The 20145-nt window shown below is 40.8% G+C and overlaps 1 protein-coding gene across 2 annotated transcripts in view; it reads right to left on the bottom strand.

The window, feature by feature from the left end:
• The window catches only part of AIFM3 (AIF family member 3), a 284806-nt gene that overhangs the window by 79032 nt on the left and 185629 nt on the right, over window positions 1-20145 (bottom strand). For both annotated transcript variants that reach the window (XM_085633940.1, XM_085633939.1), the window contains one exon: window positions 13856-13986. In XM_085633940.1, coding sequence (XP_085490066.1) covers window positions 13856-13986 — 131 coding nt within the window. The remainder of the gene's footprint in view (window positions 1-13855; window positions 13987-20145) is intronic.

Below are 20145 nucleotides of genomic sequence, written 5' to 3'. Positions count from 1 at the left end.
GGGTTGTTGGGTTTGCAGGGGTACAAGTGGTAAGTTAATTAAGAAATAATGTATTGCTTATTAATTATTAATTTATAAATAATTGTTTGATTGGTTATTAATTATGTAAATTGTGTAATAACTTTATATATTAGTTATAGTTTAGGTGTGGGCTGTTGCAGTGATATAGGATGGAAAGTTAAATAAGTAATAATTAATGATCAATTATGTATTTATTATGAATTATTTTATTAATAATTATGTACATTATGTAACATTGATTTATTTGGTTATATTTTGGTTGCGGGTGGCTAGGTTTGTAGGGGTGTAGGGTGGGACATTAATTAAGTATTAATGGATTAACAAATAAATATTAATAGTTAATTAATTAGTTAATTGATTATCAATTATGTAAATAGTAGTATACTTATTTATTTTGGTTATATTTAAAGTGTGGCCTGCTAGGTTTGATTATTGATTGTTATTGAAATATTCTATTTATTGATCATTTTGTACATTATTTAACCATTTCAATGTTTATCTTATATTTTATGTGTGTTTTGTTGTGTTTGTAAGAGAATAGGTGGGAAGTTATTGAAGTAATTATACATTATGTATTCATTGTTTTATTTATTACTAAATATGTTAATTGTGTTATACTTTTTAATTTCATTTGCACTTTAACTTTAACAAAATTTTGGTTGTCATGTTTGTGGGAATATAGTGTGGCATTTTAATTAAATTAAATTTAAAAAAACATGTTTTTATTATTCATATTTATTAAACATTTTAGTAATTATGTAATTGGTTACTTTTTTTAAAATTTAGACATATAATTTTTATATTATGAATTTGATATTTTTGGTTAATTAATAGAGTTGTTAAAATATGTTATTTGGTTGAAATTAACTAATCTCTCTCTCTACTGCTGCACAGAGTGGAGTGGGAATCGTAAACTGTAAACTTCCGGAGTCCAATGCTTCTCCTACTGTTGCACATACTGGAGTGGGAATAGTACATTTTACCCCTCCAGTGTCCAACGTTTTTCCTATTGTTACACAGATTGGAGTGGAAATAATAATTTTCCCTACTGTTGTTTGCATTGCACTAGAAATAGTATATCTATTATACGCAGATGTTACTACTACTTCAATATTGTTAAAATATATATAATATTATTATTTATTATTATTTATTTGTTAATTTTGTATTATTTTTTATATTATTTGTATATATATATATAAAATGTTTCATATATTTTAAAATTATCTATTGTAAATGTATTTGTAATACATTTGTTAATTATTTTTTGTAAATAAATATGCATTTTATATTAGTAAATTAAAAAGACATTCAATATAATGTTAAATATGTTTTTCATAATAATGTTCTGGTATATATATGTTTATATAAGTATACAAACATATATATTCATGTGTCTATGTTTATGTGAGTATATATTTGTATATAGCAAAACAAATTGCTAAAAATTTATTTTACATTATAGTTTTGTTATATATAAACATTAAATATTTACTATATTAACCTATAAATGTCTAATAAAAATAGATATTTATGTCTTTTTTAATGCTATTTTTATGAAATGCTATATATATTTTCCAATATTTTTGTACTTACCTTTATATGTATAGGAAAACAATATTTTTGTGATATAAATTTTTGACACAATATTTATGCATTATTTTTGTGGTCCCGATATTATGTCCCTGAACCCTCTGTGGTTTGAGTACTTCTGACTACCAAATCTGTCTGAAATCTGGAGATCACATGATTGAATATCAGTAGGTTTGACTCAGCCTTTCATTCTTAGAAATTTAGCAAAGTTACTCCCATTGACCTGCAGCGGTTGATCGGGGACATCAGTGGAGGCACCATCAAGGCGACTACAAGTCCCAGGAGGCCGAGGGACTGGGCCAGCACCTGTGAATCTGCCCCATGTGACCGGGGACTCCCTCAAAGCACCTCGCGCCTCCCGCTTTGCGGGAGACGCAGCGTTTGATCGGGGACATCAGTGGAGGCACCATCAAGGCGACTACAAGTCCCAGGAGGCCGAGGGACTGGGCCAGCACCTGTGAATCCGCCCCATGTGACCGGGGACTCCCTCAAAGCACCTCGCGCCTCCCGCTTCGCGGGAGACGCAGCGTTTGATCGGGGATATCAGCGGAGGCACCATCAAGGCGACTACAAGTCCCAGGAGGCCGAGGGACTGGGCCAGCACCTGTGAATCCGCCCCATGTGACCAGGGACTCCCTCAAAGCACAGCGCGCCTCCCGCGTCGCGGGACGTGCGCCTCCCACGGCGCGGGACGCGCGCCTCCCGCGTCGCGGGACGCGCGCCGGCAGGAGCCGGGCTAAGCCGGGGCAAAGGGCGGGCCGTCTGTGGCCGTCAGGGGCCAGAGGAGGCCAGGCCGGGCCATTCCCATTGGCTCCCGAGACCAAGGATCAATGTTGGGTAAGCAGAAACTTCATATCACACAGGACCAGGGGGGGGGCCAAAGCGAAAGTGCCTAGAAAGTCGGCTACAATTATATCGTACCTTACGTCAGCAGTGGGGGTTCTAACTTCTGAAATTGCTCAGGCTGAGAGAGAACTTGGTCTTAAGGATAATGAAATACTACAACCAGGCTCACTGCAGACTTTGGGGAGCCATCCCACTCCACTAGAGCCGGTCGTTATTGTAGGTCCCCCAGCCTTGGTGGCTGAACAACAAAGTACTGCTGGCGAGGATTTGGGCCATGTTCTCTCTACAACCACGCCCAAACCTATGCTTCACAAGGCTCCTATACCTAAAAGGCAATTGAAGCCCCAGTCAAAAGGTTTAAGGAAAACGAGCAAAAAATCTATTAAGCCGGACCCCACATCCAATTGCACCTCTTCGGCCCCCAGCCCACAGTCTATTGACTCTCTTCACTCATCGGTTCGGGACAAGGTGGAAAACATTTTCTCTAGCCGGCTTGAGAAGATTTTAACTAGTATTGCCAAAGACATTGTTGATACTCTGAATATGTGTGTCGCTAGCCTATTAGAGAAATGTACCAAGATTGACTCCACACTTTCAGCTTTAAGTCAGGCTCGAAGCACTAAACAAACTAACATGCCTCTCAGTTCGGCGCATCTAACAACAGCCGATCTCAGTAACAGGAGAGTGGGCAATTTTGCTAGGTCTTTGAGTCTAAACAAATCAAACTCTACTTTAATAGCCCCAGAGATAAAAGACATGGGGGAGCACCTGAGCAGAAACATCAGCTCTACTGTCCAAAATAGACCCCAGGATAATCTTGTCAGTGGGCACTCTTAATGTAATATCTTAACCAAACCCTGCATTAACCTCCCTCCTGAGGCTGTCCCGTTGGTGGCTATCTTGGTCAGAGTCCCGCCCTTGGAGCATGGTAAGACTTAATCAACTGAAGCATTACTGGTAGTAACCAGGAAATGGTGTGACCTGAACTGTTCGGGCAACGCAAACATCTCACGTCACATCTTGACAGCTAGGCGGGTTGGCTGGAAAGGTGATACTAGGAAAAGACTTAAGGGGGATTGTGTGGTGGTCAATTTTAATAACCCCTATGTAGCAACACGTTTGCTATGGGATGCCTCAGATTTGGTTGGGGAGGCTGGCAATATAAGGGCTGTCCCTCTAAGCTTCTTTTACCCACTGCCCCCTAGATCACTCAATATGCGAGGGAGATATTGTCCTCCACCACGACCTGTGCTCCCTTTGGCCCCGGTGTCTTGTGCTGTACATAGTGACGATCTTGCGTCTTGGAGTTCCCCTATAGTTCTTTCTCAGGTTGACCCCAAAAACAATATTACAGATAGGACTGCAGATGCTATTTCCACATCTAATAGGTTTCAACCCCTGTCTCAGCTTGATACCAATGACTGACTAGACTCTTCAGTCTCTACATTCTGTAGTACTAGCAATGTAACACCTAACCCAGGGGCCTATGGAGACTTTGTGAAGATTATGAGTTGGAACGTAGCTGGGTTACGATCCAAACAAGATGATGCAAATTGGCTAAAGTTTGTCGCAGGTTTTGACATTATAGCGCTACAGGAAACCTGGGCTAGAGAAAATAACCTGTGGATTGATGGTTTTAAATCCTATTTTCACCCTGCACAACCATCAGCAGCAGGCAGAGCATTTTCCATAAAACTTAAGGTCAAGATCTCCCAGTTAGACATAGCCTCCCATAACTGCCAATTGGTGGAACTCATCACTGATACGCAATCTAAAACCTTGTTTATTAATTTTTATAACGCTGGGGATGGCATATCCGAGAATGAGAACCTTAGCTTTTTATCAAATTTTCTAGAATTGTATATTGCACGTCAAACCACTTTCGTCCAAATTATTTTTATGGGCGATTTTAACACTCATCTTTGTGTTTTTAACTGTAAGATTGTTGATCCCCACGGCCCCCCCGCATTCTGTCCCACCACATTTTGAACATTCTACTACTAAGGGAGAGGCTCTGGAAGATCTTCTTCAAATGGCGGATCTTTTGAGCCATGCTTTTTAACTAAGAGTGAAAGGGTAGCGACATTTGAAGCAAGGGATAGTGAATCAATTATTGATTATATCTTCCTATCCCCTGCTCTTTTAAGGTGAGTCTATAGCTACAAGGTGTTTCGTTCGCCATTTAGTGATCACAATCCGGTAATTTTATTATTGGAAAAGGGTTTCTGTCCTAAGGAGTCACCATCGGTCCTAGTCCCCCCTGTTAGTCTGGCTTCTTGTGAGTATGGTAGGAAAATAAAGTGGACTAAAGTTGTCCCGGAGGATTTTATGGAGAACCTAATGGCGAAAAACAGCGACGGGTTTAGTAAATGTATGGATCCCGCCACCCCTGGTGGAGAGATAATTTCTGCCTTTGATCTTATTTGTAACCAGGTTGCCACAGACTTAACCATTTCTAGCAAATCACGTCCCTCGCAGGGGAAAAAGTGGTTTGACACTAGCTGCTCCAGGGCTCCCCATAATCTTTTAACTGCTCTAAAAAAGCTGCCCCGGGACAAGGCCCAAATATCAGCCCTGAGGAAAGATTATAAATTAACTATCCAGAGACGGAAAAACAAACTCAAAAAGGAGGCCTGGGATGCTTTGACCATGGTAGAGGTCCTTAAGGACAGTGCAAAGTTTTGGAAAATAGTTAATAGCCCACTCTTAACAGGAGAGGCTAGTGCCCCACTCGATATTAATATCCCAGAGGGGGAGTGGTTGGACCATTTCGAACGAATCTATGCAAGTAACCTGAGTTTTGATACCTTTAAGGCTCCTGTAACATCTTCCCCCCTTAACCTTTTGGTATTTAATAAACATGACGTAGGGAAGGCCATTAAAGACTTTGCTTCCAACAAGCCCCGGGACCTGATGGTGTCCCGTTGGATCTCTATAAAGGAGACATTGAGCTTTGGAGCAATATTTTAACTAATGTTTTTAATGCTAGTGTAGTAAGTGGGTTTCCAGAGTCCTAGTCTAAATCAATTATCATACCGGTTTTTAAAAAGGGAGAGAGAGGTGATCCGAGATGTTACCGACCCAGCTCTCTAATTGACTCAGCGGTCAAAATTTTAGGCAAAGTGATCCTGAATAAAATATCAGACCGGGTGATGGAGAGAGGGATTTTAGCAGAGGCCCAATATGGTTTTAGATCTGGAAGAGGTACAATGGAACAGTGCCTTAACTTGTACTTGTTAATTAACAAGTACACAAAAGCCACTAAAGGCCTTATACATTTGGCATTTATGGTTTGATCCTCAGCTTTCGATCTGGTGAACAGATCGAAGCTGTGGATGATCCTGTTGGACTTGGGGATTGACCCCTGCTTGGTTCATTTCTTAGCGGAATTGCACCAAGATTTATATGCTGCAGTAAGGGTATCCCATGAGGGCAAATGCACACGCCACTTTAAATCGGCCAGAGGGGTGTGGCAGGGCTGTATTCTGGCCCCTCTGCTTTTTACGTTATATATCAACAGGCTAGATTTAACCTTAGGTACGGCAAGTTTAGATATCCCGCGTATAGGGAACAGTACTTTACCTGTTCTGCTATACGCGGATGATGCTGTCCTACTGGCTCGTACCCCCCTGGGACTACAGAGACTACTGAACTCCTTTGGGGAGTTCATGAGTTCTCTAGATTTAGTGGTGAACAGTTCCAAATCGCATGTCATGTCCCTGGGCTCTCGGAAAAATAAAGTCAAAATTTTTATTGTAATGGAGCGGAGGTCACAAAAGTTAAGGTTTTTACCTACCTGGGGGTCTTGTTTGATGACAGATGTTCATGGACCCCGCAGCTTACAGCAAAGAAGAACAGTGTTGGTAGAGCCTCCTCTGCCATATTAAGCTTCGCCCGACGCTTGGGGGGTAAACCTTGCGAGGCAGTCCTTGCGATCTACAGGGCGAAATGCTTGGCCATTGCGATTTATGGTGCTGCCATTTGGGGTATTGAAAAGCGGAGGGAGTTCAGACGGTTGAAAATAAATTTTTCCGATCACTGCTCTCAACCCCCCAAACATCCCCTACTTTCTCAATACATCAGGAACTGGGGATGGATTACGTGTCTGACCATATAAGCCTGGCCCCTTTAATATTCTGGCTGAAAATATGGTTGAACCCTGAACTCTCCCTAAATCGATTAATTTTAAAAGATTGTATTGGTTTAGACAGAGCGTCCGATATCCCTTGGCTCTCGTACATTAAGAAGATGTTTTATAACTTAGGGCGCCCAGAGATTTACGAGAACCCGGATGTGATCACAAAGGGTGATATTGCTTGGGTTAAGGTACAGTTTTTTAACCTAAGGTCTCAAGAGCGGGAGGGAGTGGAATTAAACAAAGTGTCGGTAAGGGCCCATTTTTTATTATTAACTTCTCCCCAGATTGAGCCTTATCTCAAGTTGGTCACGAATCATTATCACCGGTGGTTGTTGACTAGATTTCGTTTTAATCTGATACATTTTAATCTAGGGAGTTTTTAGGGTTGGAGTAAACCTGAGGATGCTGCTCTTTGTAAATGCGATGATAGTTCAATTCAAGACACTGTGCACTTTATTCTATTTTGCAATTATTATGTAGAAAGTAGAAAGAAGTACATTTTACCACTGTTTTATGGGAAAGGTTTTTATCAGGTTAAACCTGCCCTGATGTACTTGCAACTACTTCATTGCCCATGGATTATTTTTAATACTGCTAGTTTTCTGATTGCTGCGGTGCGGACAAGGAAAAAACTTGATGCTCAGCCTGGTCCATGATCTCAATGTTTTATTTATTATTCCGGAGGATCTTTATAGGGACTGCTTATTATACTGTATTTTATAACGTATTTAATTATGTGTATGAACTATTGTGTTGTACTTTTATGATTTTAATTAATCGATTAAAGTGGTTTTGACTGACTGACTATACAAACATATATATTCATGTGTCTACATTTATGTGAGTATATATTTGTATATAGCAAAACAAATTGCTAAAAATTTATTTTACATTATAGTTTTGTTATATATATACATTAAATATTTACTATATTAACCTATAAATGTCTATTAAAAATAGATATTTCTGTCTTTTTTAACGCTATTTTTGTGAAATGCTATATATATTTTCCAATATTTTTGTACTTACCTTTATATGTATAGGAAAACAATATTTTTGTGATATAAATTTTTGACACAATATTTATGCATTATATTTGTGGTCCCGATATTATGTCCCTGAACCCTCTGTGGTTTGAGTACTTCTGACTACAAAATCTGTCTGAAATCTGGAGATCACATGATTGAATATCAGTAGGTTTGACTCAGCCTTTCATTCTTAGAAATTTAGCAAAGTTAATCCCATTGACTTGGATAACATTACCACCTGCTACTCAAGATCCACAATTCAATTTATCTTGTGACGTGTACTCTACTTATATTCAATGTTTTTAATATTTGTAGATTCTGATCAGTCAGTGATGGGAGGTGCATTCATTAAGTGTTGGTGACCCAACTTATTTAATTATATGTGACACCACTTATTGTATTGGCTTGTGTTCTAATATATTTTGGTAGATGACTATTCCTTTGTGATAAGGAAAGCAATACTTTATGATCGAGAATTAATTAAATTGCGCATGCAAAGCTTAGTGCTTTTTGAAGTTAGCTATTGGAGAAACCAACCACAAAATGCTGTATTGATTGCAGTTACAGATAGTGTACATAAGTATCTAAACATATTTAAAAGTAAGGGTGGCCCAAAGGACTCCTGCAAACACTACTGAACTGATCAAACTACCTAATCAGTATGAAATAGGTGTATGCAACTATTATTGCTGCGTATTAGCAGAGTACCTTGGATGAGGAGAGCATGCAAAGAAAGAAAGGCACAGGAAGAAGAAAACCACTTTAAAAAGAAAGGAACATCCCCACATATGAAGGAGAGAGATGTGAAACTCATCTTGAAGGGGAATTCTATACAGCACCTTCAAAAAAACAAAAATAAGCTAACTTGAAAGGGTTTATATTATGAGCACTGTCTTCAAAGGGGCTACAGAATCTCTCTTCATAGTACCACAAGGACGTACGCCTTAAAAAGAAAATGAAGTGGAACAGATAAAGGAAACACACCTTAGAATGGGGCTGCAGAAACTCATCTTAGTTAGAAGAACAATATCATAGGTTTATTTAAAATGACCAAATGTAAACCCACTTTACAAAGGGGCTTAGGTCACTCACCTTAAATTGATGACATAGACTTTAGAAAGGTAACATGGAAGCTCATCTTATTAGGGCGATCTTGAAACTCATTCCAAAAGGGACACATCGAGGGTCACCTTGGATGAAGGCTACAGAAGGTAATTGAAAGGAGGCTATGGAAGCTTACATTCATGGTGGGGTTTTGGACTACCCCTTTTAAGAAGAATGTGGATGTTCTTATAAAAAACAATATGGACTTTCTTGTTAGAAGAATAAGGATGCATACCTGGTTATGGTCAGTGTCCTTGTAAGTGCGGTGGAAAGTACTCAGTGATCCACCTTCTGATGGATTGTGTATTCTTCCTCGATGAAAGGAAGAAGATTCTCTGACCTGTCTTTAAAAAATGTTGAATACAGTCGAGAGAAATGGACCTGAGCCTGATATGTGGCATTACATTTCAGGATGTAGCCATTGCCAGTTGCCTATATTGGTAAAATTATAACTTTCTATGCCAGGATGTCTACTTTTTACTATCTCAGACCCCTGCTATTAACGCTCTCAGGTCGATAGTGATGTTTTGAACTGGTAGGCTGATGTCGACTAGATTAGGAGAGTGCACACTTTATAATTTTTTCTGGTTGGCAAGATGAGTTGCATGCTGCTGACTAATTTGTTCTCTTTTAAATGTTTTAATATGTGTGGGATAATGGGCGGGTGATTATATAATGAGTTTTACTGAGAAGACATTTACATTTTTGTACTGTTCTATATTAGGCCTGGTCAGAGTTCGAACTCAGTGAAGTGACTAAAAAACTCTGCAGTTCTACACGGAGTTCTGCAAGTAGTGCAGTGCGCTACTTCGAGCTGCTCACATGGATTTTTAGCACTGGGTGTTTGTCGAGCACTTTGAAATCAGCATGAACAGCACCCCACACAGTGCAAAAAGGTGCTGCTTCTTTCTGTCAATTGAGTAGCTGTTCTACTCAAGTGGCAGCCTCCTCAAAGCGATTCGGAAAATTTCTCAACATGAGCAGAAGCGACCAGCCGTGAGCGGCCGCGTTGAGAAATCTCACCGGGAGGTGGTCTGGAGTACGTTTTTCCTCGCTCATCAAATTAAAGTAGGCGAGCCGCACGAGAGGAAAAACTCAGCGCTCTACGCGGAGTGGGAAAAACTCCACAAACTCCACAAGCGGAGCGGAATTTCACGCCCTGGGCTATTCTATATTCGCCATAGGTTGAAGATATGTGTTGGTTGAATCGATCTAATTTAGTGCTATGTGCTGCTGATTTTATGATTTTTGTAATTACATGTAAATGAATTGAGTAATCTGCAATATTTCTAGAAGTGTTTAGTTCTTGGAAATAAAGAATTTTTACTATGACGCATACCTTAAAGTAACATACTGGAAGGTTAATTTAGAATATTAATAAGCAATATCATTTTAAAAGGACAATAAGAAATCTTACCTTAGATGCATATGTAGAACAAAGTAAAAAAAATGCTACAGCTAAATTAACTTAATTTTTAATAAAATCTTTAATTTTTTTAAATCTATTGAAATAAATTACAACTATTTTGCTGAACCTTAAAGTAAAAAATAAACTTCTGCCTAAAGTAAAAAAAAATTGTATTATGTCACAACTAAACATGATGTATGAAATTAATTAAAAGTATTAACATTATATTTGAATATAAAAGGTATGTCGATTTTTTTATTCAGAAAAGGTTATTGAAATATTTTATAATTAAACAATAAATATGTATTATATATTTAGATTTTGTTGCAGCATTAAATGGTATTTATTTCCATTTGTAACTTTTTAAAATATTTTAAATAATTTAGCATTATTTTATTTTAGGTCCGTGCCTCCATTATTCTCAATGGGAGGGTGTACCAGTGGCTGGCCATGTGTGGAGCTGGACATACTTCATCTTCAAGCTATTATAACTTTTTTTACTGGTTTGGGTCCCCTTTTGACTGTTGTAACTTTAGAAGTGCAGTTTTGGTAAGAGCAATGGGCTTACTCCTTTGTGGGTGGATGCACATCCCTCGCTAAACCCTAATCCTTCTGAAACCCTTCCACTCTCCTCCTTATACGTCTCCAATTTAGTACTGAGTATGCCCATTTTTTCCAGCAACTTCCCCTGGTCCCTCCAGTATTTACTACTAAGGGGCCGATTACGATCCCGTCCGCAAAGCATTCCTACCGAATTGGTTCCCGGAATGGTTTCCGAGCTATTTGAATCGGAGGAGTCCGACCGGGCGATTTAGATGCATCCGGATGCTACCGGGTACAATTGACTTCAATGGGAGCCTGAGTTTCAAACGAGAACACAGGCTCCCATTAACGAAAGGGGTAGTTGTGGAAAATCATGCACCCTGTGGCGGGCACCCCATGGTGCCTGCCATATTGTGCATTGTTGGAAACGGGGGTCCATTGGGTACTACAATAGACCTGATTCGGAAGGCCACGGTGAAAGGGGGCCTCTTACGGGCCCCCAAAGACAGATTCTGGCAGCTAATTCATTCCGGAGAAACCGATTCGAAAAGGCTGTCCGAATCTGTTATCGTAATTGCTGGTTTGCTCAGAAACTGAGCCCATAGAGCTGTACGAATTGGCTCCGAAAGACGTGACCTGTCTGAATGCCTAAGGGAACCGATTCGGACAGCCTTAACGGTTTACGGGCAGCGTAATCAGTCATTGGAAACTATGCATGATTCGGTCGGAAACAAGGGTTCCGAATCGGATTCCGCAAACCTGAATCCGATATTGAGCCCTTCCGGACGGCATCGTAATCGACCTCTAAGTAGCAAACTTACCCGTGTTAGGATCTTCCAATAAAAAAGATAGGAAAGGTGGAGATTTACAGTCGTGCATTTGTGGATAGCATTTGGTAGTACTTTAGTAGTACTATTGTAGTCCAATTAATTCACTACAAAATGCAGTTTGCGATTAGCACCCTTAGTCTGTAAGAGAGATACAAAATCTGACAATTAAGGGCAAGCCAATCTCCTTTTTTCAAATTGCACTCTTTTCACTATCACTATGTTTATTTTGGCTTAGTATAACTGCTTCTATTCTCCAATGATGTATTTGTGTGGCATCATTAAATTATGTCTATACGTTCTGTTATTGTCATAGAATATAACTTGAGGCTGTTAATTATATTTCACTCATAGTGCTTTCTTGAGGACAACACCATGCTTATCACTTAAGTAATTTTGGAAGCTAGCCCCATAAGGGTAATAGGAAAGCACACCTTGGAAGCACAATATGTAAGTTATTTTTGAAAGCTTAATCTGTAACTTCAGGGTTTAGGGGCGCTCATATTAGAAAGACAATAAGGAAAATTGGCAATGGAAATGAATAACCTAGAAAAACTAAATGGGAGACTTTCCATACAGAAGTTCACCACATACGGAAAATACACAAAAAAAACTTTAGAAGAACAAAATCGATAGTCTCTTTATGGGAATGGAAGAGAAGGAAACGTAATTTTTGAAGGAACACATGGACATTCACCTAGACAAACAATAAGGAAGTAGGCCTTGAAAATAAGTCATTGGATCTCTTCTTGAAAGGATAATATGAAAGTTCCCCTTAGAATAACTATATGGAAAGGGGAATATGGCAACTCCTCTTAGAAGGCCAATCTAAGCCTGAATTTACAAGGAAAATATGGATTACATTTGAAAGGGCATAAAAGCCCACTCCAGAGTGGTAATTTGGTTGTTGCCTTTAGAAGGAATATGGGAGAAGGGAAGATGACCTTTAAAAAGGATATGGAGAAGCACATTGGAAAGGGGCTATGGAAGTTCATCTAATAATGGGAGTTAACATGAGAATGTAAAAAGACATGATACGCCATTAGAAGTCAGTGGGAATGTCAACCAAGAAAGAGAAGGGGCTAGGTGCTAAGAAAAAAACAAAGCTTGGTTAAGAAAGCACAAGACAGGCTTTTAACTTAACTCATACTGATGAGAGGGCAGGCCAGAGTTAGAGAATATCTCACAAGATGGAAAACCACATAGCAGACCTAGTTAGGGGAGAGAGGGAACCACACTTAAAGATAATTGTAGGGCTGCTGACATAGCTCACCAACTGATTGAAGAAAAGCTTACATAGCTGACCCCAGATGCTCAGCTAAGGCGAGGTGCGGTTCAGGAATTATCACATAGTTCATCTGAGGAGTTCAAAAGAAAAAAAAAGCACAAGTAGCTCACCCATGTTGTGGAAGAAGGAATGACACCTAAAGAGAAATCAGATATTGCCGACCTACAAAGTGGATGAGGAAAGTTCAAGTGCTGTTCCTGAGGAGAGAAAGAGGGATAAGAAAGCTCACTTAACTCATTGAGACCAAGTAAGAAGGGCCTATACCTAATCAGGATGGGAGGCTAGATAAAGAAGGGTAGAAAAGCTGAGTGAAGCCACTGAATGGTTGGTTAAGGAATCTAAATTAGTGCAGATTATGTTTATCTAGCTCAGCTGGCCTAAGTGAAAGGATAGGAAAGCTCACAATGATGGTATTATTTATAAAAAAGGAGGAAATCAGACAGTATCTGAATGGAGGACCAGTATGGACTTGTGTGCCAAACAAAGAGAACCGATTTACATCACCAGCTGGTGTCCCTAAAAGTTTCATAATTTGGGTCAAATGGAGAGAATACTATGGCCTATTTAACTTGGCAGGGGGCACGTCCCCAAAGGTTTGTAACCCGCGTTCGTGACCAGCCATGAACCGCTTGGGGACTTGATATGGGATGGTGTGGTTTAAAGTTGTTGTATTTCACTTTGCTTTCACATGTATGTTTAAAAAACCCAATAACGTTTATTGATTAAAAAAAGAGGAGAAAAGAGGAAGGTCACCTATGGAGGTTGATAATTCACCTGTAGGAGGACAGGAGGAAGTCAGCAGAGGATGACCGTATGAAAGCTCATATAGCTCTTCTAAAAAGGGGGCGATGAAGCTTACCCAACTAGAAGGAAGATTAAAATCTCACTTAGGTCTTCTTTGAAGGATACAAGGGATCTCATCTAAGAACAAGTATAGGAAAGCCACATACTTAACCTTAGAAGGGGAATAGGGAAACTCCTTTAAGTACAGAAATTTCACATAGATTACTTGAAGGGGGGGGGGGGAGTTAACTTAAGAAGGGGGAGAGAGAGGCTCACCTAAAAAGGATGCTCCAATGATAACAGCATTCTTACTCATGGCCAGTTTCACCACCCAGTTGGCATCTTCAGGCGTTCGGATGGTGAAAACATTATCAAGTTCTTTCCCTTTGCAGGTCAGCGTTTTAGGCCTTGGAAAATAAAGTTTTACATTTTATTACAGTTACTTTTGATTTATAATAAATCATTTTCTTATTTATTAATAACGTTGATCTACCTTTAAACGTTACATTGATTTAGATGGTATGTTAGCTATTTAATACTGCTGTATATGACCAGAATGCCTTCTTAAACTGCTGAATGGAACAGGAAGGATGGAAGAGGAGTCCAGGAGAGTTAAAGGATGGATAAGACAGAGTTAATGAGCAACAAGCTTTTTGCATGGACCAGAATTCAACAAAACACTAGTATATCAACCTATGGAGCAATACTTCATTGTGGGTAGGTAAACAGAAGCAAGGTGTTTAGTTAACATGGAATAATGTAGGCAGTAGAAAAGAAGATGGAGCAGGAGAAGACAGGAAGGAGCACCAGAGGGTGAAAGTAAGGGGTTGAGAGATAAGAGTGAAAAGGAATCAGGACATGACAGAGAGGATGAAATAATGGTACACTGTCCATACTACCAGAACAGGTCAGACAAACTTTGATAGGCAGGAGACCGCCCCCTCTAAAATCTCTACTGTGAGAAGTCTCCTCTAAAATCTCTACTGTCAGAAGTCTCCCGCAGCCTCTTCTTGATAGATACATTTATCAGTCTGCTCAGAGAGGAAGATGATGCTGCATGGATGGAGACTGGGGGCTACTAATTTCCATGTTAGGGATGCCAGAAGGTTAGAGCCCTCTACAAGTGGGTGAAGTCCTGGCTGTGACACTCGGCTTGCCTAGAGTGTTCTGATATCACCCTTGCTTGCCTAGTTTGCTACTCCATTGATGTTAGCATGTCTGAATATTTATAACAAAATATTGCCTGACATGTACATCCTTATTGCTCCATTGAGGGTAGATCTTCTGTATCTACAATCGAGCTATATTTTTTAATTACATTTAGAAAGTTATATTTTGTCAGACATATTTAGGATGAGATATTCTGGTCCACCCTGTTTCGAGATCATCAATAGACAGGTGGGGAGCTCTGTGACTTTCTAGGAAAAGCTTTTTTTGCTTAAAGAAACAAAAACACACTATGGTCATGATGTGCATAGAGCTGTCTGCCTTATGCTTGCGAGCAGTGGTTGTCTCATGTTTGAAAGGTGAGTGACAGTCATCCCACTCTAAATATTGCAGCAATGTAGCAGATGGGCTGCAAGGTCAAAGGTTTTCACTGGCAGAGCCAGCACAGGATCCACTGACAAACACAGTGCTTTCAACCAACGCTAGAAAGAGCACTGGAACCATAAGTTTAGAGGGACAGGAGCACCAGCGATTTATGGTGGCACTCCTGCTCTGCCAGACTCTAAATCAGGCCTTTAGTGCGTTCCTGATCCTAAAATAGATATGCCAACCATATCCAACATAGCACCCTAAAACACATACATGCTCAGAGACTGTCAGTGACCAGTTGTAGAAGTACAAGTGAAATATGTGTATGTAATATTGACATATATGTGACTCATTGAAGTAGGTTTTTCGGGGTGTGAGTGGACTGAGTTCAGATCATTCACAGAAGATAGGTCACAGGTCCACCCTTCAAATCCAGGTCTTGAAGTCTTGATTGTGGTATCCCATAGAGGTCCCATGTGTCTGCCTCACAATTTAACTTCCATTTTCAACCTCTGGGTAAGTTATTCCATGTATGCGGCTGACACCCAGTTAACATTTGGACTTTCACAGTCCATCCCGCAAGATCATGAGGAACAAGTCCATTCTCTATAAAAGGGTGTCAGTCCCTGATCCAATTTGGTGGATGTCCACAATTTCCTAAAAATAACACCGCCAAGATAGCGATGCTCCATACTGCACCAGATACGGCAAATCAGGAGGAGCTTGGGCCACAGCCATTTCATATAATTCCTGTTAACTCAACCAAGGGCTCTATATTTTATGAAGACATCTCATTTCAAAATTGAGAGTGTGCCTTAGCATTCAGGTGATCTTGCTTCTGTGTCTTTTCCTGGCCAGTTATAGAAGATATGTCTTGCAAGTGCCAGCTGGGATCTCTGGACATCAGGTGGTTGTGCGTAAAATGATGGGGAAACCAGCTGTGCTGCTGCACTTCGCAAAATACCCCTATTTCCCTTCCCGCAGAAGCCATTTGAGTGACCCTAATAGAAGGGTTTCAGGGTATGCTCCTTCAGACCTTGGCACTGAGTCTCAGGGTTTTGAATCCATTCTTTGGGATTCCATCATAGAGGCCATTTAGTCAATGCCATCCACGCCTCTGTCAAAAACTCTACACAATAGTTGAATTCCTGACTTCATTTAATCTTTGTAGCTTTTTAGTCCTACTAGAAAGTAAAGGTAACAGAGATTTAGATACTGGTGGGAATGCAGATAAATGAATAGGAGTAACTGCTCACCACCATAGATGCAGTTGACTGACCCAGTGAGTTAAAGGGGGCTTGAGAGAGTGGAAACGATTGGGTGAAGATAAGTTCCTCCAGGAGAGTTTGCACATTTTCCCCACTCTAGTATTGGATGTATGTGAGATGATTGTGCCTTTCCTCAGGTCTCTGACCTCCATGGGGCAGCAAGGCAGAATATGAAGTAGGGATGGTGTCTGCCTGAGAGGGTTGGCACTAATGCTATGCTGTAAACAATAGAGTACAGACTTCACCACAGAAACACTATGAATAAAAACAAACAACTGCTTATTTCCTGCAGCAAAGAAAGAAATGTAATAGCAGGAAACGATTGACAAAACTGTGTGCACAGTCACAGTGGGATCCAGTAAGCCTTGTTATACACTCATAAGGGCTGATTATGATGTTGGTGGGTCTGACACCGACAGCACGTTGGTGTCGGACCCGACGACATCTGCCCCTGCGGTCCACCTGCTGCATTACGATACAGCAGGCGGAGGCATCAGGCAGAGGGACCATCCGCAACGCTTCCGATAGGCTCGAGGAGCCCGTTGGTGCATCAGGATGGCAACATAATCCCTTAATGACAGCGGTTCAGCCGTCGGGGTTATGATGTCGGTTTCCGACAGCCATTCCATGTCGGCCTTTCACCTGGCCCTCCGCTTTGGGGCCTGGTGGGCACCTATGGTGCCCCCTAAACAACACAGCACTGTATGGCAGGCACTGTGAGGTGCCTGCCACACCGTGCAGGGATGTTTAAAAACATAAAATTTCACTATGGCACCTTGTGCTGCGGGCCTATTCTGCCCGCCACACAATCTGCCATATCGAAATGGATGTTTCTGACTGCCCTAAGGGCAGTCGCATCCAAATTGGGATGTTGGAACGACTGAACTATGGTCGGGCGGTTCCAGACTGATACAATCTGCCTGACATCATAATCAGCCCCAAAGTGCTTTCCTAGACCAAATATTGGGCCTGGTCGGCAGCAGCATGGATGCGGGAGACAATGTCTTGCGAGGCTGAGCATAGATTGCAATGCTTGCATCCCCAGCCATGGCAAGGTGTCAATATTATAAGTCTGCGTGTTTTTGCAGCATCATTTTCCAAATATAGTGCCTAAAATTCCAGAGGTTTTACACGAAAGTCAGCTGAGGTATTAAGGAACTGTTCTGCTTTTCTGGCATTATTACTTATTCTGAACCACCTTCTTCCAAGTTAAACTTCCCAAAGAACTTTGTAGAGTAAAACTATTCAACGTTGTGAACCCCTGTATTATCTTATCCCACTTTATGTGTTATGTCATGATACCTGCATGCCTCTATCCACTGCCCCCCTGACACGTCTAACAATATCCAAGTGTATCTGTGGCCTCAATGGCACATTTAGCCAAGTCGGTAAAAATCATTGCAATCTCACAAAATTGTTTTGTTCTGCCCAATAGTCCACCACTATGGCCGCCTCAATCAGCTTGTGCAGCTTCCTGCCGCCACTTTTTTACTGACCCTTTTCCTGCAGTGTCCAGAGCATGACAGACGGCGTACATTCTAAAATATCCCCTCTCCAGATTAAAAAAATCTGTTCAGTTCCCTCCAAGAACAGATTAGTCTGTTGACGTAACCATAAACAATGTATCATAGTAGCGCTTATTCAGAAAGCTAACGTCATCTATATCTTCAGTAAATTTCCATTGCGCAGTGTAAGACTTTGTTCCTGAAAGCCAGATTGCTCTTAGAGGTAGGAAAATATAAAAGTATATATATTTCAGAACTTTGTGACTTGCTCATTTTTGGCATGGGACGCTCCATCCACAGCCCTAGTATCTGTGCGTTGGCTCGCCATGAAACGACATTCTAACCTCATGGTCTAAAGTACAAAGCAATGCAATGGTCACCAACAAGATACCGCATTGGAGTTTTTCTACACCTCCTGCTGGGAAAATCACAAGATGAAGAAGAGGCATTGCATTCTCTACTCACAGATTGAGACAAAAGTAACCCTATGATTTCTCTTTGAGTCCTACGCGGCGAAGGCCAGGCAAGATGAAGAGACCCTTTTTCCCTTAGTCTTATTTGTGGCTACCAGGTTCCATGTAGAAAAACTACAGCCACTTTCTTTCCATCTATGGATGCCTGGAGGACAAACAGGACCTTTGCACCCTTTTGATGGCTGCTCAGGGAAGGCTCAGTAGTTTGAACAAGCATTGGCAAAGCCAATGGATCTCACATTTTAGCTTTACCAATGCATTGGTAAAAGTAAACAAGCATTTGCAATGCAATAGGTCTCGCATTTACGCAAGTTTAGGCTATTGGCATTGTAAATGACAATGCCTTTTATTTATGTTTTAAAAACCAAAACATTAAAAAAAGGCATTGTCAGTTACAATGCCAATAGCCCAAACTCTCGCAAATACGAGATCTATTGCATTGCAAATGCTTGTTTTATTAGGCGCAGGGAGAGTATATGATTTGCCCAGAACCACAGGTTGTTGAGCGTAGTTGCCGAGACTCGAACTCAGTTGCGCAGTTTCGAGGTTGACCGCTCTAGCCGTAAGGCTACATCCTTTCCCCTTATGAGAAGCAAGGCTCGTAGTTACTGTGCCTTTTTTACTGCTAACCTTGCTTCTCATAAGCAAGGACTATAAGTATAGTGCTGGTTTCCAAAACACCTAAATAAAAGTCATTGTCCGTTACAATGCCAATAGCCCAAACTCTCGCAAATACAAGATCTATTGCATTGCAAATGCTTGTTTTTTGTGTTACCGACGCTTTGGCTGGATTGCAAATTGCTTTGGTTTCGCTGGTTTAGAGCGAGAATCCAAAGTTGTGCCTTGTAAATTAAACAAACATGGACTGATCTCACACATTCAAAACATCTCAAGAGTCCGGAGAAGAGCGCCTCAGTGAAGTTCGTTTTGTATTCTGGTAATTGCAGTACTGTATTCAATATTACACATGGAGGAACACAAGTCCTAAAATGAGAAGGAAAAAAGTAAACTAAATATACTATCGCACTTCACAATTGACAACTTGTGATCTCTGCACATGATGATCTAATTATACATCGGCAGCCAATATTTGGATGTATTTTGTCTATTTCCATTGCAGCTTTTACAAATTCGAATGAACTTCCATATTTTGCCTATTGATTTTTCCCTGCAATGCAAATACTGTGAAAATTAAATGGACGCCAAGAGGGGCCATGCTGGCTGGCTCAATGTGCTGCATTGTATTGCCATGGGAAAATTCACAGGACCCAAACCACTCCTGCTATTAACTCTTCGCCATGTTGCCGAAAATAAAGGAGAACAAGCACACTGATGAAAGGTGGAGCTTATTCTTGGAACCAAGGCGCTCTTGTGTGCTTATAGTTCCCTCAACCCGGAGCAGGGAACCCTTGATAGCGGTGCAAAAACAGATGCGTTTCTGTGACAAACAAGTCCAGCACGTCGCTCCAGGGCAATAACGACTCTTAAACGTATGTCTGTGAGAGAGTAGCCCGTGACGCTGTACCTCGGACACCAGAGCCAGGGCCGGACTGGCCGTAGCGGGCACCGGGCAATCCCCCGGTGCGCCGCACGGGTGGGGGCCGGTTTTGTTACAGGGCCGTTTTTGCAGCCTAGCTGCAAAATCGGCCCTGTAACAAAATCGGCCGAAACCGGCCCTGGCAAAGAGCTCGGCGGCACCCCAACCCCCCGGGAATAAGATTTTTTCTCCTTTTAATTTTCTCGTCTTCTTTTTGATCTCATTCAAAGATGTACAGTTGATTTCA

This window comes from Triturus cristatus, chromosome 11 (genome assembly GCF_964204655.1).
Source record: "Triturus cristatus chromosome 11, aTriCri1.1, whole genome shotgun sequence".
Lineage (NCBI taxonomy): Eukaryota > Metazoa > Chordata > Amphibia > Caudata > Salamandridae > Triturus > Triturus cristatus.
Note: the sequence above shows the minus strand (reverse complement) of the source record. Positions and strands in the feature narration are given on the sequence as shown.